At 33.1% G+C, this 23515-nt stretch overlaps 1 protein-coding gene across 10 annotated transcripts in view; it reads left to right on the top strand.

The window, feature by feature from the left end:
* lrch3 (leucine-rich repeats and calponin homology (CH) domain containing 3) overlaps positions 1-22917 on the top strand; it is a 66448-nt gene extending 43531 nt beyond the window's left edge. For 2 of the 10 annotated variants that reach the window (XM_087292870.1, XM_087292868.1), the window contains 6 exons: positions 6052-6079; positions 6168-6281; positions 10702-10802; positions 10901-11038; positions 11348-11425; positions 20036-22917. In XM_087292870.1, coding sequence (XP_087148996.1) covers positions 6052-6079; positions 6168-6281; positions 10702-10802; positions 10901-11038; positions 11348-11425; positions 20036-20188 — 612 coding nt within the window. In that variant the 3' untranslated portion in view covers positions 20189-22917. Of the gene's footprint in view, positions 1-1455; positions 1537-3496; positions 3569-6051; positions 6080-6167; positions 6465-6905; positions 9780-10701; positions 10803-10900; positions 11039-11347; positions 11426-11645; positions 13293-20035 lie in introns of those variants that run through there. The other 8 variants (XM_087292869.1, XM_087292867.1, XM_087292863.1 and 5 more) reach the window with 7 other exon arrangements.
* Positions 22918-23515: the final 598 nt, after the last annotated feature.

Genomic DNA, 23515 nt, shown 5'->3' with positions numbered 1-23515 from the left:
TGCATTTATGCATGTAGACATGGTCAAGACGATCTGCTGTAGTTCAAAGCGAGCATCAGAATGGGGAAGAAAGGGGATTTAAGTGACTTTGAACGTGGCATGGTTGTTGGTGCCAGACGGGCTGCTCTGAGTATTTCAGAAACTGCTGATCTACTGGGATTTTTACTCACAACCATCTCTAGTTTTTACAGAGAATGGTTTAAAAAAGAGAAAATATACAGTGAGCGGCAGTTCTGTGAGCGCAAATGCCTTGTTGATGAAAGAGGTCAGAGGAGAATGGCCAGACTGGTTCCAGCTGATAGAAAGGCATCTCTTTCTGATCCGTTACCATCCCTTTATGACCACAGTATACCTATCTTCTGATGCTTACTTCCAGCAGGATAACACACCATGTCATAAAGCGTGAATCATCTTAGACTGGTTTCTTGAACATGACAATGAGTTCACTGTACTCAAATGGCCTCCACAGTCACCAGAGCTCAATCCAATAGAGCACCTTTGGGATGTGGTGGAACGGGAGATTGGCATCATGGATGTGCAGCCGACAAATCTGCAGCAACTGTATGATGCTATCATGCCAATATGGAGCAAAATCTCTGAGGAATATTTCCAGTACATTTTTGAATCTATGCCACAGATGATTAAGACAGTTCTGAAGGCAAAAGGAGGTCTAACTTGGTACTAGTAATGTGTACCTAATAAAGTGGCTGGTGAGTGTATATATATTGTGATATGAAGACAATTTCACCAGATGACTTGTATATCTCTATTTGTAAAGAATTCATAATTTTAAATTGATTGGGATGATTTTGTAGGGGAGCGTATAAGCATAAAATACTATTTTAAAAAACGACAAGCAAAGTTTTAAAATAACAGCAAAGATTCAAATGAAGTAAACAATGATTTAGGATTTTTCTGTGGAGTCTAACAGTATTCAGGAACAGAAATTAAATAATCACTGTATAATATAATAATAATGTATTATTTTCATTGAGTAAATAATAAAAGGATTGTACAATTAATCTAATTTACTGTGCCTAAATGCTTAGTCACAGCCCTTAAAAACAAATACAAGTAATTCACTCTTGATGTTAAGATTTGAAAAGCCGCCACAATGCTGTGAATTGTTTAATAATCACAACTCTACATTGCAGATTGTGTGATGTGACTATAGCACATTGTGATATCGATGCTGAAACGATATATTGTGCAGCCCTAATACAAGTCCGAAATTCACAAAAATACAGAGAATATTTTTAAATGGTCTCCTAATTTTTCCCATGTGACCTGCTTTATATGCTGTTTACTGCACATTAAAAGGTACTGATTGCATCTTTAATATTAGGTCTGCTTTCTCCCAGCGTGCATCTTTAACATGCCTGCCCGGCTTCTTTTTACTTCCCTGTCTGTCATTTTTCCCCTCTGTCTGTCTTTCTGTATTTCTGATTGGTTCAGAGTGATTTTGAGCCCCTACTCATATTTGAGATAGACACAGACACCAACACTATAAAGAAGAGGCCAGACTCTCACAAACAGGTGAAAGAGAAAGACACACTTACCCAAAATTGCTTTAAAATAACCTTATCTCTTTTTGGTGTTGCATTTTATATAGTTTTGGAGTCTTCACTTAATTTCTGTAGATGCAAAGTAAGCCTATGGATGTGATTTTATTTTATTTTAAACTTGATTTTATTAAACTTGTAATTGTAAAAATAATAGTGGTAAAAAATAGAAATAATTATGATAATTTTTCTTTATTTATGCAATATTGTTTATTTTAGCCCCCATTACTCTACTTCTGTAAATACAAATACATTTGGTTTTATTTCTTTATTATATTTTTACTCTGCTGCTTACAGTTTCTTTAGAATTTTAAAAAATAGTTATGTATTTATTAATAATTTTATTTAATTTAAAATCATATTATTTTGTATTTATTAACTTTTTTATGCCTTTTTAAAATACTTATTTTTTAGCTTTTTCCAAAAAATCAAAAACCCTTATTTAATGCATGATTTTTTTATATACTTTATTTCTGTAAATACAAATACATTTATTTTTTTTCTTAATAATTTGGCTCATTCAATTAACTGCTAACAGTTTCTTTAGATTTAAAAAAAAATAAGTATTAATTATTTAAATATAAAAAAATATATTATAATTAGTTATTGACTATTATTTCATTTCAAATATTTTTTCTATTTATTTTTACTTTTTCATATGATGCCTTTTTTAAATAAAATATTTTAGCTTTTCAAAATAATAAAAAACGTTAATGCATAAGGTTTTTAATACTTTATTTCTGTAAATACAAACACATTTGATTGTTTTTACCCAACAAATGTCGAACTGCTAATTTTTAGAAAAAAATAAAGAATTATTAATGTGTTAATATTATTCATATTAATAAAATATTATTTATTATTCATTATGATTTCATTTAAATAGTTTTATTTATTATTATTTATTATTATTTTTTGTATCTTTTTAAAATAAAACATTTTAGCTTTTCAAAATAAATCAGACCTTATTTAATGCATGAGGTTTTTAATACTTTATACATATTGATTCATATTGATTGACAATACACTTTTGTTTAATTTTCTTTATTATTTTTTTTTTACTCAATAATGGCAATAAACTGCAATTTAAATGATCTAAATAATTTAAATGATCCAAATTATAAAAAACGTCATGCATTGTGTTTAATGCTTTATTTTTGTAAAACGTATACATTGGATTTTTTCTTTTTTCCTTTTTAAAATGAAATATTTTATCTTTTTCCAAATAATAAAAAAACTTAATGCATTGTTAAATAATAAATTAAACATATTTAAACATTTTATTTTTTTACCTGATTTATTTTTTACTCAGAAATGTCAATAAAGTTCTCATCTGTTTGTTTAGAAAATAATTTTAAGAATTATTAATGATTTAAATATAAAAAAAAAATTTAAATTATTGATTTTTTTTATTTTAAACATTTGCATTTCTATTTATTATATTTTTATATGATTTATTCATTTTTCATATGATTTATTAAATTTTTTATATGCACAAAAAATCTTTAAAAAAGGTATTTATTGCATAAGGTTTTTAATACTTTATTTCTGTAAATACAAATACAACAGATATTTTTTCTTAATTCTTCGGAAATGTCAATAAACTGCTCCCAATTTGTTATTAAATAAAAAAAGATTATTAATTATTATTTTATTTTATTATATTATTTTATATATGTAATATTTATTTATTAACTTTTTATATGTCTTTTTAAAATAAAACATTTGAGCTTTTTCAAAAATAAATGAATGCATTATTGATCCAATAATTTCTCTTTATGGTGTTCATGTCCTGCAGTGTTTTCCGGAATAACCTATAAAATCTAAACGCCAAAACCCTTTCGTTTTCTCAAACCCTCTGTTTATTTCCTACTTTGGTTTCTTTATTCCTGTGGTTTTGTTTTGACCCGTCCTGGTTTCTCTGTGGCTGCTAGTCTCTCTCTGCTGTGCCGCTGGATGGCTGTGTGTCTCCCACTATGTCCATCGCCCCCTTCTGTACACAACAGGTACTGATGCGCAGGAGCCTGGAGATCATCTGACTTCATCGCTTCATTTCTTTAGACGCAAAGCAGCGTATTGAGGATATTATTCTGATGATTTTACTCTCAAAATGTCACTGCACTGAGATACTGTGGTGGTGGCACTCATGTCTAACACCATGTCAAAAACAGGCAGATTAAAGGAAAACATTATTTTGATGAATTTTTAAACTGTGGCAAACATTGTACTTTTTTTTGTCTTAATTTGAAAACATTAAATATAATTTGTGACCCTGCACCAAATTACAGTCTGCGGATCCTTAAATAGTATAAAAATAAGGCCTTAATTAGTCTTAAAATGTCTTATAAATGCAATCAAACCGACCTCGTAAAGAAGATTTTCATTTTGAAATATACTTAAAAAACTGTGATTCTGCTGCATCGTAATTATTATTATTGTTATTATAATTATTATAATTATTATTATTATTCAGTTTAAATACAGGTTGTTTTACTCTTTCATTACATATATAATAAAGTGTTAAGGACGCAATTAATTGGTTGTGTTGTGTTTTTTTTTGGCAAATTCAGTACAATAATATTATACTATACAACTGGTCTTAAATTTAATTTTGTTTGGTGTTAAAAGATCTTAAAGTCTTTAATATAACTCTTAGAAACCTGCAGATACCCAGAGTAAAGCATAATTTGATCAATTGTTAGTCTGCGACAAGCGTCATACATTTATGTTTTTGTCATAATTATGCTTTTGTAGTATGAGTGTATTTTTGGCAATAGCCAAAACACATTGTATACTGTAGGTCAAAATTATTGAAATATTAAGTGAACATGTTCTTCCAATGAAAATATTTAGTACATTTAATACCGTAAATATGTCAAAATAGGATTTTGGATTTGTAATATGCGTTGCTAACAACCTAATTTGGAAAACGTTAAAGGTGATTTTCTCAATATTTAAATTGTTTGAACACTCAGATTAGTTTTCTCGGCCAAATATTGTCCAATCAAAACAACTATACATCAAAAGAAATCTTACTTATCCATCTTTCCAATTATGCATATACAGCTGAAGTCAGATTTATTAGCCCCCTTTTGATTTTTTTCTTTCTTTTTAAATATTTCCCAAATGATTTTTAACAGAGCAAGGAAATTTTCACAGTATGTCTGATAATATTTTTTCTTCTGAAGAAAGTCTTATTTGATTTACTTTGGCTCGAATAAAAACAGTTGTAAATTTTTTAAACACCATTTTTGGGACAAAATTATTAGCCCCTTTAAGCTATTTTTTTTCAATAATCTACAGAACAAACCATCGCTTTACAATAACTTGCCTAATTACCCTAACCTGCCTTGTTCACCTAATTAACCCAGTTAAACCTTTAAATGTCACTTAAAGGTGCATAGAAGTGTCTTGAAAAATATCAAGTATAATATTATTTACTATCATCATGGCGAAGATAAAATAAATCAGTTATTAGAAATATGTTTTTAAAACCATTATGCTTAGAAATGTGCTGAAACAATCTTCCCTCCATTAAACAGAAATTAGGGAAAAAAAATAAACAGGGGCGCAAATAATTCAGGGGGGCTAATAATTATGACTTCAGCTGTATATCAGTTTCCAAATATTTACACTTACAACTGTGTTTTGTGCTGCAGGTTCACATTTATCCAAAATCTGAGGAAGAGTCTATAATGTAGATTAATAGACATCACTTGATTAAAGAGCAGGTTATGGGTCTTAAAAGGAATATACATCTGATTTGCAGTTTGTAACATAGCTGTGCTTCAATGTAAACAACAGCCTGCATTAGTTGTTTAAGACAAAAAAAGTGCATGATCAATAGATCTTGGTTCTCAAAACAGTTTATTTTCGAATATTTTGCCTGCCACCGATCTGTCGACACTATCAATGTACCACATTTGAATAATCCCGCCTACAGCAACATATGAGCACTCTAAAATGGGCGTTGCATTTCTGACACTGAATAGATGCGGAAAGACCAATTAAATCGAATTTGACTATGTGGCCAATCAGAGCAGTTGGCTTATAGAAGATTGATTCAAATGAACCTTATCAAAGTCGTTGCATATTGAATCTAAAGTTAAATGCATATTCTGACAACATTACAATGTTTTCTGACATTAGGTGCATTTGAACCTGTAGTAGGATACTCCAACACAATACTACGACACGTTCAAGTACCATTTGAGCTTCTCTTTAAGCTGTATTTAACTTAATTGAGTAAATAATTCTGGAAATCTGTCACATCTTGCCTGTTTAGGACATGGTGTAAGATTTAAGCCAATGCATGTGCATGTTTGTTTATGGCGAATCTCACAAAAGCTGGAAGAAATATCCATGATGGACATTTGTTTGTCAGATGCATGCATAGAGTTCACTTTCAGTGCATGCCACAGATGAAGTGTTTAAATATATCATATTTCCACTGATCTTATCTTCTTATTTTTTCTTCTGCAATCATTAGCAAGGTGAAGATTATGCCTCGCCCACTGGTATGTATAAATGTTTTTGTTTTCATACAAGTTTGCATTTTTATTTTACACCCCTCATCCCAATGATGTTGTTTTTCTGGTCCTACAGCCCTCCAGTCACCCAGTTACCCCAGCCCTGCAGCACTATCCCCCTCCCGCGGCCCCAATCAGAGGCCTGAGAGTTACCTGTTTCGACTGAGTCAGCGAGAGGAGAAGAAAAAAGGTTTGTTTACCTGACGCAGCTGATTGCTGCTTTCTGGGTCATTTGTTGATTAAAATTTATGCATTTATATTAACTATTACTGTTATTTATTTATTTATTGCACCGTAAAAGTCATTTGGCGTGTAATGTTGTAGTTTGATCATTAAAAATATCTGCAAAATTACAAATTAAAACTGGTAATTAGTTCTAGCTCATGTAAAACAATATGTAACTATGGATGATAGTCTCATGTAGCATGGGTGTATTTTTGGAATTAAACATCCTCCATGCAAATATTTACCAATTTCCTACTGTAAATGTAACAATATTGATTATATATTATATAAAACGCATTGCTAAGCACTTTATTTGGAAAACTTTAAAGGTGAATTTCTCTGTATTTCTTAACCCTTTAGATTACAGATTCTTTAATGGTTATATCTCTTACAAATATTTCTCCCTGAAAATTTGACACTTAAGACCAGGGACAGATGGAATCTGCTGACGCTTTTTGCTGTTTCTGCAGAGAATTTTGGTAAAAATCTGCGGAATTATTTTGGGAGTATAGTAACTAAAACCTTAATTAGTGAAATAAAAAGTAACTTTTTAACTTTTATTTAATGTTTAAATTGCAAATCTAATTAGATCCACTTTATTTGGTAAACAAAGCAAGTCTCTCATATAATATATCTACTAAAAGACAGAAAATATTACTGTACAAACTGCATTGTAAAGAAATCAAATGAGCATTTTCATATTAGTCAATAATATTACTGTAATTAGTTAAAAACGAAATAAATTCAGATTTACACACATTTACTCAAGTAAATAAACAGAATTTATGATGGGATAAAAATCTGCAGAAATCTGCTCGCACAGATTCCATGTGGGCCTACTTATTACTGGTTTTGTGGTTCACGATCAATTCTGTGCCATTTTAAAGTTAAAATAGTGTAAGGGCGTGCTCACACTATGCTATCCGAACCGTGCCCAGGCCCATTTCCCGGATCGTTTGAGAAGTGTGAGTGCGCTGAATCGAGTGCTGAGCGCGGTTCACTTGGGCTTTGGCGCAGTACCCTTGTATTGTGAGTGCAAAACGCGCCTGAGCCCTAAACTGAAAGCGAGACGTAACTTTTAGGGGACTGTTTGATATGGATTAATTGGTAACACTTTACAGGGTCCCTACGGGGTCTTAAAAAGTGTTAAAAAGTCTTAAATTAAAAATCGAAATTTATGGCTTTAAAGACTCTTAAATTCGCTGTTCTAGGTCTTAAATATTTTTGCACAGGTCTTATTTTTGCGATGTCCATGTAACGCAACATCTAATGCTCATTTAAATTCTTTTTGTTGTTGTTGCTAGGTTTTTGGAGTGTTGTAGTTCTTTATTTCACTAGTCCAATTGTAATTTGAGGTATTACAACTACAAAAAGGTCAACTTGCAATAGCCAATCAGCTTTCTCATATTAAACTCAGTGCATGCGGCGAATGTGACATCATCGCTGTGTTTGCGGAAGTTCGCTTTGAGTGCGCACGACATGATTTCGGCTGGCAGAGTGTGCCGTTATTTCACTGATAAATGTCGCAAGCGCAGTTTTAAAAGTCGGGAGCGCTGTAATACGAGAGAGCGAATCTCTGCTCACGCGCCGGTTTCCTTTGTTCATGGACAAAACTGCTTGCGAGCTCTCAAAACACTGGCTGCTCACGTGCGAATGATCTGCTCTCGCTCCGTCGGACTCCTTTTGTGCTTTTGCTCTCCAGAGATGCTGCAGCATACTGTAGTATTAAGAATAGAGAACTGTCGTAGATTATTAAATACACAAACCCCTCACTGCCAGCTGACAGCAACCTCCTTCAGCACCTTCAGCAACCTCCTAATTCCTGCAGCACGAGGGCTTTATGGTTGTTTTGAGCACCAAAAGTGGTGGATCTGTTCAGTAAAATATTCAACTGCGTGTCACTACATATCAAACGACTTAAACGATATAACTAAAGAAATCTTCACTGTGCTTAGAGAGAGCGCTTCTCTTCTGTTAAACTGAACAGCGCAGCATCAATGACGTAAGCTTGCCCAGGCCCGAATGTAATGTGAGTGCAGGCCGTCAGGGGAGATGGGAGGGGGGACAAGCGTGCTTTGGCCCGCTTCAAGGCAACTGTACATAGTGTGAGTACGGCATAAGTAGAGTGTTTACACTAATAATCCTAAATGGTAAAAGTGCACTTTAAATATCTGGATGGTGCACTTAGGGGCGTCATTTTAAAGGGACTGTTTCATATGGATTTATTAATCATTCTTACTTTTCAATGAACATGAACTGTCATACAAACCCCTCTCTGCACGACAGCTGCACCTTCAGCAAACCTCCAAATACGTGCAGCGCGATGACTTGATAATTTATGAGCATCAAAGGTTGTGTGTCTGTACTGCAAAATATTTGTCTGCGTGTCACTCAGGGATGTGTTTCTTTTCCGAGCTTCCATATTTCCGAGCTCAATGGGTTGACTCCTTGTGCAAATCCGATTTGTTTTTTTTGAGGGTGGGGAGGGGTCTCGATGAGTTTCATCGTCACCAAAACAGATGACCTGGTGGTTTGTTCCTTCTTTGTTCATCATTATGCACAAAAAGGTGCAGTAACTGCTCGATTCCGGACGTCATTCAGGGTATGTAATTGTAGACCTACCTAGGCTATTTTGTATAGTGATATTATGTAGTCCTTTAAAGCACGTAAAGCCTAGTTCACATTACAGGATTTTAAACATCAGCAGATCGCTGTGCCGTTCACACTACATGACTTGACTTTGTGTCTTTTAATCTCTGAGGTGTTCACACTACGCAACACTCTGTGAATGATCCACAAGAGGGGGGTCACACACTACATGATCTGACAACAACTCATTCCCCATCAGCTCATTCAAGCTACCAAACCACAGCCAATGAAAATTTGAGGGAGGAGTCGTCAGAAAAAGCTGAACACTATTGGCTGCTTGTGTGCTGATGACATCACTGACAGCGTTTCAAGCTTTGGAGAAAGCATTTAAAAACATCGTCAAATCAGCTGGTTTATCAGTGGATTAATCACTCATCTGCAGGTTCCAGTGGATAGATACGCAGAGTTTTTAATTTTTGTAATTTTAGAACTCTTTGAAATAAAACTAACATATTTATAACACCCTGCCGTTTTCTAACTATTAGTGTATTTCTTTCTGACATTGTTTTTTTTTTTTTTTTACAAAACAGTAAAGAACTGAGCATTTCTGCCTTAAATTACCATATTGGTCAAAATGACTGCATGCATGTCTGATACTTTTCACTGTGACTTTAAATGTGTGCATTTTCTTGCCTAGCAACTTCCTGCTAACATAAACAAAATTTTCTGATGGCAAAAACATCAAATTACTTCAGATATCTTTCAAAACATCATATTCTGTGCTGTGAAATAGCTCCTGTTTGAAAGTGAAAATGAAAGCCAAGACCTTTAAGTGTTTTAGTATCTTAACTACATATTTATAGGCTGTATTACCAAAAAAAAGATTATATTTTTAGGGTAATGGTGTCATTAAATATGATGCCAGACATTCAAAGCTTAATTTTAATATCTCAATAATAGCTTTAAATGTAAATATGTTGTGACAATATGGTGTTTTATATGAGAACGGTCAGAATGAGCAGTATGGTAATTCTAATAGTTACAGAATTCTAGTTCCACTGTTAATATAGCCTACTCTCATGTCTGTGCTAACGCAGAATGAAGCGAGTGCACCGATGCCCATTCTGACCAATCACAGATGTTTCTGCTGAGCTCCTGAACACACAGGCATTCAGCTCATGCTGATATGCTCTCTCATTGGCTGCAGCTCGTCACTACATCTGACCACACGTGGGGTTGAGTCGGCCGACTGCTCTGGAATATTTAGCATGCTGAATGTTGGATTTCCGTCTGCGAGGTGTCGGCGACGCGTCAGCGAGCCTCGTTGATGCGTTGTTCAGTAGTTCACACATAAAGAGCGGCGAGCGCCGAGCACCTGCAGATTTCTTCCCGATCACAGCCCGATCTGTCGGCGAGCTCGTTAACTTCCAAATCAGGCTTAAATCAGGCTTAAAATCCTCTAGTGTGAACTAGGCATAAGAGGAAGCCACTGATTATGGGAAGTTCATATTCTGTGGATACAGGGAATTAAATATTCTGTTGACACAAGAGCACTAAAACCGAGTTAGTGGTTCCATCTAGCAGCGTTGTATGGATCTGTCCCAATATTGAAGTACTAATAACTGTATAAACCGATTAAATATTTCTTAGGTCACTATTAAACGGATAAACATCGAGCAAGTTTGCAGCTGAACTCAGCAGGACAGTAGATCTACAGGAACAGGATTAAGCACCCTTGGCATAGTGAGCCATTTAGACTAATGACCTCTTCCTAATGATATGCTTGACTCTTGCAGGAGAATCAGGCACACAAAAGGCGGAGCCAGTAGAAGCCACACCCACACAGAGTCCAGCCCCTACTGGAGAGGAGGCGTTACTGATAGAGCAGCTGAGAAGGGTGTGCTAATCAAATTGCCTTAGTTACCTGCCATTTCTGTTTTTAGTCATTTACAGTTTATTTCCTGCTGTAAGTCTCATTTAGTGGCTCTCCTGCAGAATATCGAGTGTCGACTCAAGGTGTCCTTACCCAGTGATCTCGGAGCAGCTTTGACTGACGGGGTCGTGTTGTGCCATCTGGCCAATCATGTGCGTCCTCGATCCATACCGAGCATCCATGTACCCTCACCGGCAGTGGTGAGTGACCTTTTGGATTCATTTTGCTCATAACATCATGCAATTCTGAGTGTGTTTCACACAGGTTAGTGGGCTTGACAAACCACCTGTTGGAAACATACTTTTTCCTCTCCATATGCACCAGACACTTTTATACAGGGTTTCTGCAGCTTTCACAATCAAATTTAAGACTTTTTAAGACCATTTAAAGAGTATTATGAATTAAATTTCAGACTTATACAGGATTTTTTTTTTTTACATTATTAAATTGTTATTTTTTAGCCGGATGTTTATGGCAATGCATCACTTGTTTTTTCCTTTCCTTTCCAGCCGAAACTGACAATGGCCAAGTGTCGACGGAATGTGGAGAACTTCCTCGAGGCGTGCCGCAGAATTGGAGTTCCTCAGGTTAGTTTACGATCTTTAGTTTTATAACAAAATTAATAAAACTCCTTCATGTTTGCTTCAAAACTAGGCTTTTTAACATCTCTTGCAGTTAACACCGCTAACTCTCTCTCTCTCTCTCCTCATTCCCCTCTAATTTAAACCACATCACACCCCATCAACACCCTCGTTGTGTTTTATTTGACCATCTTCTTCCTCCTGCTGCTCTCGGGTCTGTGTTCAGGATAGTTTGTGTTCAGCGGGCGATGTGTTGGAAGGGGAACTGGTTTGTGTGTTCAGGCTGGTCGAAGCCTTGCTCTCTCTGGCTCCGCCTCCCCTTCGCCACGCCCCTTCTTCCCAGCTGGCTGGATTTGCCCTTTTTTACTTGTCAATCATGTCGCTGCTATGTGCTATCTACTGCCACCTGGTGCCAAGCGTTTAAACCACACTTCAGACCGTTCCAGTTTGTAATGTTAACAGGATAGATAGTGTTTATGCACATTTTAGTGTCTCCAAGTGCACCCAATGGACCCTTTTCACATTTCCAGGTTTCTCAGAAGCGGACGTCGGCATTGTTGGGTAAACTTAGAGTGCAGTGAATGGGAGAGTACAACAAACATTGTTTTTAAATGCCTATTTGCTGAAATAATTTAAAAACAAATCCACAATCTTGTTATCAAGACTTACAGAAAAAGAAAAAACAAATAGTGTAAGACTGATAACGTCAGCCAGAAGAGAGAATAACGTCAAATTTACAGTCCTGCCCCCATAGAGACTGCATTAGAAACACCAAGCATAAGCATTAATTAATTATTTAATATTCAACACATTGTAACAGTCTTGTGAAAAGGGTCTATTGATACTTTGATTAGCCCTGTTTTTTTGGAAGAAGTGTTGCTCTGGAAGAAGAGCTTGATAAATTAACATTTGTACACGTTGTGTGCTCAGAGTGGGAATGATTGATTTGATTACAGGGACTTTTGCAAAATGTGTGAGTAATTTCTATTTAAAGATATTGAACTACAGTCAGTTAGATGATGTTATTCATATGATCAATATTTATTTGATCAAAAACACAGAAAGAGCTGTAAAATTGGGATATATTATACTACATTTTATTAGTTTTCCGTTTACAGTGCTCAACATGTATGAGTACATCCCTCACAAATCTCTCTTTTAGATTAATCATTTCTATGAGAAGCTTTACAGTGTTATATCTGTGGATATGTACATTAGATTAGTCAGTACTGAGGTCAATTCTGGAGCTAATCTAACAAAATATTGTATGATAATAGTCCAAAATGAGTACACTGAAATGTATATGTTAGGGACAAATATTAAATAAAAAGTAGTTTAAATTTTGTAGTTTGTAATTTTTTTCCTTAATATTTTGCATGAATTTAATTGTATTATATTTCTATTTCTAAATTTCTTAATTATTTTAATAAATATATCTGTTTAATAGATCTGTTTTGTTCAAATGCACCAAAATATGAGTTAACTTCAATGAGAAATGGATAAAAATGTTCATTTTCTAAATGGGTTGTACTCGTTTATGTTAAGCACTGTTTTAAATTCTAATTTATTCCTGTGGCTCAAAGCAGAATTTTCAGCATTATTACTCCAGTCTTATGATCACATGATCCTTCTGAAATCTTTCTTATATGCCAATTGTCTGCTTTAAGAAGCATTTAATCAATGTTAAAAACACTTCTCCTTGGATAGTATCTTAACACAATATTAAGAGTTAAAAGCATCTGTGTTGAGAAACCTATTTGAATAATCTTGTTATTTAAATGATCAAAGTCCAAAATATACCTGTATGGCTTTTTGTTTTCATATATCATACATTTAAGTAATATGACATGCAATAGAAGAATTTTTTCCCTAACTTTCAGCATCACAAATCATTTATATGTTATGTTTTTTATGGGTACGCTGTAAAAAGTAGTTCAGTTCATATTCATATTAATAATATTCATTTTACAAGTCATTTAATCTTGCATTAAAAATTACATTACTTACATTTTCTTAAAACCATAAGTTAAATCTAGTAGAAAAGTTGAAAAATAATGAGCAATAAGTGAAATAAAAACACGTTTTCATGGCTAATATTCGATTAACTTGATGTCTGAGCTCAGTTTAATGCAATGAAAGTTAAAAATGAAATTTGATTCAGCATAAAATTGATGACAATTACACTTTATTTATGAAATTGTGAATTAAATACAACCCAAGTTGAATAAAAAACGGACAACAAGAATAACACGAAGACAAAAAAAGTTTAAAAGCTTTTATGTAATCAAAAGCCAGTAAAATTATAATTAAAATACAAAATCATATGTCCAAGGGTCAGTGTTTCTTTTGGTCATTGGATTTTCATTTTAGAAACAGATATTGAAGAACGAAAATAAAAAAACGAAAATTGAAATTCAATGTGTTCTTTTAATTTTTGTTTTTAAAATTTAAAGCAAAAAAAAAACAAAAAAAACTCGTTTTTCTTTTTCATGGTAAAAAACAGAAAAGCAAAACTCTAAAATAATTAAATTTTCATTTTTTATTTCAAATAACAAAAAATAAAATCAACAGAAAACAAAAATGAATAAAGGCTTGTTTTTATATATATTCTGAAACCAGATAGGCCATCTCATATAGGGTGATGCAATGCTCATTTGCTAGCCTACTATAGGCTATTGTTGTTTTTCCACTTAATAATGTTATAAAAGGTGTTTTCTTGTTATAACAGGATTTTAATGTAATAGCAGTAGGGCAGGTTATTATTAAAATAATTTCAATTTATGTATTAAAAATCTGCTATATTTGCACATGGCTATATGAAATTATAGATAGACCCACTGTAGCGGGGTGATAACGCACGCACAACTCATCTGCAAGCTTAGTAATAATCAGTTTTTAAAAGACATTATATGGTTATAATGATGTTTGTTCAGCATGCCTCCTTTCAGATAAAATTAGCTGTCAACTTTTATTTTAAAATATTATGACTTATTGAAATGTGCGTAACGAACAACTGCCTCCCTCACTTGAAATGATTGGTGGTCAAACTTCGGGATGTAGAAGCAATATGGTTTTAACAATATTAAAACTTTATTTTCAGAAAAGTGTTCAGTAAAGCAACGTAATGCTTGCATGTAATGTCAAAATAAAGATTGTTTCATTTACAACATGCTAACAAAAAATAAATATATAGCCTATAATACAAAAAATATGTTGTCTTAATGAGGATAATATGTCTTAACAAAATCCAGTTATAACAAAAAAATACCTTTTATAACATTATTAGGTGGGAAAAAATAATAGCCTAGAGCAAGTCAGCATTGCATCACCGTAAATGAGTTGGCCTATCTAGTTTTGGAATATATAAAAACAAGCCTTTATTTGTTTTTGTTTTCTGGTGATTTTATTTTTTGTTATTCGAAAAAAAAAAAATTAAAATCAAATAATTTTTTAAATAAATTTTTTCAGTTTTTACCATGAAAAAAAAAAAAGAAAATTCAAAATTCAAAAGCTAAAATCAAAAAACTTATTAAATTTCAATTTTCATCTTTAATTTTAAAACAAAAATCGACTCGTTTTTTTCTTTTTTCAATATCTGTTTCTAAAATGAAAATCCAATGACCAAAAGATGCACTGACCCCCAAGGCACTCAAAGAAAGTACAAATTAATTGTTAATACATTTTAATAAAGTAATAATTTTTTTTTAAAATCTTTTCGAGTGCCTCGGATAAATTATGACTTTGTTGTTTATCTTTATGAGTCCATTATCCAAAGAGCATTGGCACATTATTTACCCCTGAAGCACTTTTTGTTTGATTTCGGAATAAATAAAATACATTCATACGTTATTTGCTATGAGTAAAAAACAGACAACTACATTTTTACAGTGCATAGAAAGTTCAATAACCAAATGTATTCAAAATATGACTTTGGTAAGGATTATATATGATTTTGCAATCATGTTTGATCAAAATATTTTTGCCATTTAAAATTCATAAAGAAAACTTACTCCAAATTGAAATAGACAAACTTGACGGCAATCGTTGCTATGATAGGATTGGTCAGTGACTCCCTTAAGCAGGGCTTTGTGGATTGAGTGTTTATATATATATATATATATATATATATATATATATATATATATATATATATATATATATATATATATATATATATATATATATATGTATATATGTATATATATATATATATATATATATATATATATATATGTATATATGTATATATATATATATATATATATATATATATATATATATATATATATATGTATATATATATATATATATATATATATGTGTGTGTGTGTGTGTGTGTGTGTGTGTGTATATATATAGAGAGCACATTTCCATAGCAAAAAATCAAAGCACAAAAATGGGTGTATTAGCCTCTTCAGCCTTAAACAAGACGACAGAACAAGCTGCCTGCTCCGCGATCGAGCCCTTTATTGTGTGTTAGTTCTGCTGCACATTTTCCCAAAGTCTGTAAACTCAACTCTGTGTGGCTCCTGTGATGGTTTTGCTTATTTAATTCTCCCTAATGTTCTCAAAAAAATGACATGAGACCGTATTGAGGATGCCAAACCATAAACGCCCCCTGTTTTTACCCCTCTGTGCCTTAAATATACTGTATGTCCATGTCTTCCACTTCACAATTAACACAATAGTGCAGCCAAATATATTATTAACTTGCCTTCATGCCATTTCTAATGTGTATGAGTTGCTTTTGTGTATGGAAACGCAAAAAGGAGATATTTTGCACAGTGTCCGAGCTGCTCTTTTCCACATTAATACAGCAAATAAGAGGCTTTAAAGGGTCAAAAATAGCAAAACATCATAAAAAACAGCAGTAGGGACTAATGCCAGTTAAATGGCTTCTTTTTTTCAGTGCAGAATGCAAATCATACACATTTAAATGGCGTTTGGTGTGTGCAAATAATATCAGAATTGTAATTTGGTGCGACTAACCCTTTAAAATAACTAGAAACTTTCAAACTTGCTGACCGCTCTTAACCCTGTACATTTATCACGCATGCTGTCAGTCTTAAGCACAGGTTACTCTCTAAAACAACAGTTCTGGTCAACTATTACATGCCTGCTGATCATTAATATACAGTATAATGTGTTTCTGAAACACTGGTTCACATAGAGTGTGTGTGAGTGTTTGTGTCGGTCAGATTTGTGTGCCATATTGCCTGATTTTCCTACAGTCTGACTGCTGTCCTCTGCTTTTCTACAATAAAGTCTGAAACTTAAGTGTGCTGTAGATGTGTGATTAGTTCTGTTGAAACCTGTGACTGGTGTATTGAAAAAAAAAAACCTGACAGGTGAAAATGATCACATTTTGGATCCTCTACTACTCACCAAATCAAAAATATTATTACAGTTAAAAAGTATTTTTTTTTAATTATACTTTGCATAAAATATTTAATTCATGTAATTGCAAGTTGAATTTTCAGCATCATTACTTATTACATTGGGCTCTATCATACACCCGGCTCAATAAGGCACTAGACATGTATGGCACGATTTGTTGCTATTTTCAGACCAGCGCAATACTAATTTTCATGTTTTACGCCTTGTTGTTTAAATAGCAAATTCATTTTTGCCACTTTGTGGACTTATGGGTGTGCCAGTCTATTAAGGAGGTGTGTTAAGGTGCATTGTTGGCGTGTTGCTTTTTGAGAAACTGAAATAGACCACGCCATTGACGAAGTAAAAGCTGCTCTAAAGTCCAGCGCACAGTGTGTTAGTTATGCGCCTGTGCAGGTCCAAACGCTTACACATTGCTTAATACACACAGTATGCAAAAAATATGAAAAAATGAAAAAAATTAAAGGATTAAAATGACTATTCTCTACATAAATATAAAAAACACCACCTCCAATCCTCCTTCACCTCGGGGGGCTAATTTCAGTTTATTCATGACACTTTGCATTAGTATAATGTTATTATTAATAGTGGTGTTATTTAATATATGCATATTTATATTTGTTTTAATAAAAAGAAGTCTAGATTTGTCCACATGTTGGGTTTTGAAGACGTCTGCATCACCATATAGGGCATAAGAACAGGGTGTGTGTTTGGATATAACGCCACACTTCATTATTATTGTTAATGTATTTCTTTGCTGGAAATTAGAACTGAATTTAGAAATAGTTTTAATACAAATCTTCGTGCTTAACAAACAAAATTAAATATGTGGGCTGATGGATGTCTTCAGTGGAGTGAGTTTCCACTGTATTCTTAGCCACCAAAGTAAAGAGTAAGACTAAAGTAAAGAGAAAGTAAAGAGGCTGAATGGAGGAGGCTCGTTCTTTATCCTCGCGCTGCAGATGCTCTGTTTAACTGTTTTCTCGCCAGTGAATTGTTCAGTTTTTACACTTACAAAGTCCGCCATGTAAATAGCAATTTGCCATGGTGTGACGCAACTGACTCTTTAAGGGAATAAGAGATAATACTCTAATTGGTTTAATGCCGGTTATGCTCCAAACACCTCCAGAACTCATTAAGAGAATAAGCACAACCCTGTTAGACCGTGCGCAGAGCGTATTTTCCAGTCCTTAAAATAGCAAAAGTGGATTCAGAGACACCCTTAATGCTTTTGCACCATGCGCTTTAGACTTTGCGTCTAGATTGTTAAAATAGAGCCCATAGTCTTTATTATCACATGATCCTTCAGAAATCATCTTAATATGCTGATTTGGTGATGAAGAAACATTTTTGATTATATCATCATTTTTTTTTTAAAATACTGATAATAATTTCAGTTTACTCAATTTATCAGTAACACAAAATTTTATTAATTATAATTTTACAAAAGATTCTATTTCAAATCAACGCTGTTCTTTTAAACCCTGTAAAAAACCTAACACGGTTTCCACCAAAAATATGAAGAATATTAAATTAGATTTGACAGCAATGATAAAGTTTACAAAGTGATATATGTTGGCCTTTGAAAGCCTGACATCATTTTATAAGCTTTAAAAAAAAAGATTGTTTACCCAAAAATTTTCATTTATCTGCTATTTACTCTTCCTCAAGTGGTTTCAAATCTTTGAGTTTCTTTCTTTTATTTAACACAAAAGAAGATATTTTGAACAATGCTGAAAATCTGGAACCATCAATCAAAGGCCTTTATTTGTCACTTTCATGTAGTCAATTACACTGTCATGTAGTGAAATTGGACCCCCCCTTCCCATTTAGAAAAACTAAGTAAGATACATTTGGGCAGAGAGAGGCAAAAAAAAATCTCTCTCACATTGCCCTTGAATTAGTCATTGGCTATTATAGTAGGAAAAACCAATACTATGTAAGTCAATGGTCACAGGTTTTCAGCATTCTGAAAAAAGAAAGAAAGTCAAAGATTTCAAATAAGAATGACAGCATTTTAATTTTGCGGTGGACTACCCCAAAAAAATTTGTGTGGAAAGTAATATGTGAAAATGTTGGATTATAGGTGGTTGCTAGGGTGCTTCTAGAGTCATTACTATTTTTAAAATGCATTACAGTTAATGATCATTGTAATACTTCTGATATTTGCTGAATGTCATTTGAATATCAATGGCCTTGGTGAGCTGGAGAGTTATTTTGAAAATGTCCGTTGTTGCAGGATTATTTACATGCTTTATTTCGATCTGTGTGTGGCTTTGTTCAGATCACTAACCCAAAGCACGTTCAATAGCTCTCTCTACTAACTCGCACTTGTAGTGTCAGCAGTTAGTTACTAGATTGTTTCGATTTTTGAACGATTTTTCTGTCTTTCCTCATTTCCTCCATCTTTATTTACAAATTCCAAAACCCATGATTTTATTTTCATCTTGTGTTAAATCATTCTTGGGTTCTGCTTTATGTTCTCTACTTAAGTTTGAGTTCCTCCATTAATAAGTTGTATTAAGTTATATTTTTGGTTTCTTCATTGACATTCCCTTTTTGTCCCCATTTTGTTTGCCCCATCTTTCTTTCTCTCTCCCTCTCTCTTTCTGTATGTATGTGTGCGTGTGTGTGTGCATCTGTGTGTGTGTATTCGTCTGTATGTGCATGCATCTGTGTACGTGTATGTATCTGCGTGTGTGTGTGTGTGTGTGTGTGTGTTTGTGTATATGCGTCTGTGGGTGTGCATGCATCTGGGTGTGTGTGTGTGTGTGTGTGCGTGCATTTTTTTGTGTTTGCATGCATCTGTGTGTATGTGTGTGTGTGTGTGTGTGTGTGTGTGTGTGTGTGCGCACGTGCACGTGCATGCATCTGTTTGTGCGTACTCATGCTTCTCTGTGTATATGTGTGTGCGTGCATTTGTGTTTGTATGCATCTGTGTGTGTGTGTGCATGCATGCTTCTGTTTGTTTGTGCGCGCATGCTTCTCTGTGTGTGTGCGCGACGTTCATTTGTATGTGCTTGCGTGCATCCATTTGTGTGTGCATGTGTGCATGCATTGGTATGCGCTTGCATGCATGGCTTTGTGTATGCGTTCATGCATCTGTGTCTGCATGCATGCATTTGTGTGTTTGTACATGCGTGTGTGTGTGCATTGTGTGTATGTCTGTGTATGCATGCACATCTCTGTGTGCGTGTATTTGTGTGTGTGTTTGTGCCATAGAGTCAGCTGTGTCTCCCTCTGCACATTCTGGAGGAGCGAGGTCTGCCTCAGGTTGCAGGAACGGTTCGTGCTCTCCTTGATTTGGCTCCTCCGAAACACACACCCTCTCCCAGCTCCACCCCGACCACTGCCGGCACTGCCCTCGTGCTGTAGGACTCGTTCCATCAGCCCCAAACATCCTCAAGACTCCTTTCCGCTCAGTGAACGGTTCAGTAATGGTAACAAACACACACTACCTGCTCCACAAACGGCACCGGAAAACACAGACTCATCAAAGCATTTCGCTTTCATTTTAACAGTTAGTTTTACACTTTAGTATCTTTACCTATTATGGGTGGTGTTCATTTATTATCATGTATAATTATTATTATCATTATTATTATTATTATTGACTCCTAAGTGATGTGGAAATGAGAGCTGGCCAAATTACCCAGGCTCACGTATCTGAGAGTAACGATGACTACTGGTTGAATCTCACAAAATCTGTTCGCATTTCACCCTAAATTAAACAAGATATTATACTTGGGGGGAGAAATAAAAGACTCAAATATTTTTGAGGACCTTTTTTAGTTTTGTGAAATTTATTTATAAGACCAGCCCTCATTACCGGAATGCAAAAAATATAACGATGGACTATTTAAATGCATTTACATTTTATTGCACATTTAATTAAATTAAATGTTTACATTTTATTTATGTGGATTTACATAATAAATCATTGTACTGCTGTTTTTTTACTGTTTAACAATAAAGACAGCAAATACTGAATAATGGGAATTAATCAATTAATGTTCAGTTGTATTATGGTAATGTGAATTTCTTTAGAGATCGACTTGATTATAATAAATAGAAATAGATGTAAAGAGATGCATCACAGTAATGGAAATTATGACAATTATGTTACAATACCACAAAGCAAAAACTAATGCATTATTATTTAAATTGAATGCACTTAATATGATTTATTAAAGTGAATGTGTATGCTTATTTATATGGATTTGAATATTAAATTATCGAATTGTCAAATGTTCTCATTATTAGAGTGACCCGAGTAGTTATTGAACAATGTGAACTGAATAAGAAAAAACTTAATTAGCATAATATCCTACCATAATATATTACCATAATTCAAATTATATAATGATTTATTAGTTCAATTGTAATGCATTTATGTTTAATAATTTATAAATTGGCATATTTTATAGTGAAAATCCTTAAAACATCAGGAAATAACACTGTAATGTTATTTTGGGATTATGAAAATAATACATCAATGCTAAGATAGTAAATAAATAAAATAGCACAATATTAAGGACAAATAAAGGCTTAGTTGAGAGCCTGATTTGTATTATTTAGGTTGAAATGTGGCGGGTTTGCATGGGATTCAGCCATGAGTGTGTAAATGGCATAAAAGCATGACTGAATTACACTAATAATTAGCAGTCAGGACTGAGATCTGACCTGCTGAACGGTTTAAGTCTCTAACCACTGGGTTTTCCTCCAGTCACTTTACTTGAAGGGGTGTTCCTAAGACTTTCATTAAACCTTTATAATCATAAAGGTGAATGTGAATTTATGCATGCTTATAACAACTGTTATTAAGTGTCATTCGCTCAGTTATGACATTTTAAATGCAAAGATGACCTTATGTGTTATGACAGCTTGACATAAATACATCACAATCATAATAGCTTGACGTTAACACGATGACAACACCTGTCATATATCTGTCATAAACATGACTGTCAGTAAGCTATTCTAAATATGTCATGAATATTATAAAAGTGTTGTGTCGTTATTATTTTTGGATATCAGCTACAGTGATACAAGCTGAGTTTGCCAATAAAATGTCATTAAATGTTATTGACACTGTTATAAAATGATTTCACCGAGTAATGACACTTTTAATTAGATATTTTAATTACAAATACAGTTTGTTCCACTGAAAAAAAGTGAGCAGAAAAATATTCATGACACAATTATAATCATGACAATCATGGTTATGACAGATTTATGTCAAGTTGTCATGACATGACCTAAACAACAACACCTGTCATAAACATTATTGTCATGCAGTCATTATAATTATCGTGAATATTATAACAATGTCATTAATTTTTTCTTGACCCTAAACTACAGAGGCACAAGCTTAATTTGTCATTAAGATGTCATTAAATAATTTTGAAGCTGTTATGAAAAGATTTGGCGGTAAGACTTTAGAATAGCTATTCGTTCTAACAAGTTAATAGTGCATTAATAAACTGTTAGTTAATGAGTTATAAATGACTTGTTAAATAAAAGTTAATAGTTTGTTAATTATTTATAACTGTGCCTTAAAGATGGCCTTATATATAATTTATAACTACCTAATAAATTAGTTATAGATCATGAACAAGCTGTTAGTAAATTACTTACTAAAGGCTTGTTAAGTATCAGGTAATAGTTTGTGTATGTTATTGGGACGTTATTCTAAAGTTGCAACTATTCTTCATTTACTAACTGTTAGAATATTCTTTAGAATAACTTCCCAATAACATACATAAGCTAATAACTAACACTCAACTAATAGTTTGTTAACCATCTACTAATACCAGTGAAACTTTGTAGAACAGCAAATGGATTGAACAAGTTCAAGCTACAGAAATTTGATGTGATAATAAAATATAAAAGTTTTGTACCTTAACCTTGTTTCACTCATAGGCTTTTCTGTGTGCTGTATTTTACCAAAGAAACTCCACAGATGAAATGTTGAACATTGTGTTTAATGTACAGAAACACACATACTGAGCTATCACATGGCAGAGCTGCAGTATACAACAGAATACAAACCAATGAGGTTTGGGCACTTTTTGTACTAAACATGAAAACAAAATAAATAAAAATCTCTTCTGTTAGAAAAGTTCTGCAACATTTCACTGGTATTAGTAGATGGTTAAACTATAAACAACTCATCTGTCGAGTGTGAGTTAATACATTAGTTAAGTTAGTTATTAGCTTAAGTATGTTATTGGGATGTTATTCTAAAGTTGCAACTATTCCTCATTTACTAACAGTTAATAAATGAAGGATAGTTGCAACTTTAGAATAACGTCCCAATAACATATATAAACTATTAACTGAGACATAACATGCCTTTAGTAAGTAATTCAAGCTTGTTCAAGATCTATAACTAATTTATTTGGTATATATATATATATATATATATATATATATATATATATATATATATATATATATATATATATATATATATATATATATATATATATTATATATATAAATCTTTAAAATACAGTTAACAAGTCATTTATAACTTGTTAACTAACAACTTGTAAGATATCTATTGCCCATCTATAAGCCACAGTTATAAATAATTAACAAACTAATAACTTTTATTTAACAAGTAATTTAAAGCTCAATAACTAACAGTTTATTAATGGATTATTAACTAATTATAACGGATAGTTATTCTAAAGCGTT

The sequence above is a fragment of the Danio rerio genome, chromosome 18 (assembly GCF_052040795.2).
Source record: "Danio rerio strain M-AB ecotype USA chromosome 18, GRCz13ab, whole genome shotgun sequence".
NCBI classification, from domain to species: Eukaryota; Metazoa; Chordata; class Actinopteri; order Cypriniformes; family Danionidae; genus Danio; species Danio rerio.
This window is presented reverse-complemented; position numbering and strand designations above follow the sequence as displayed.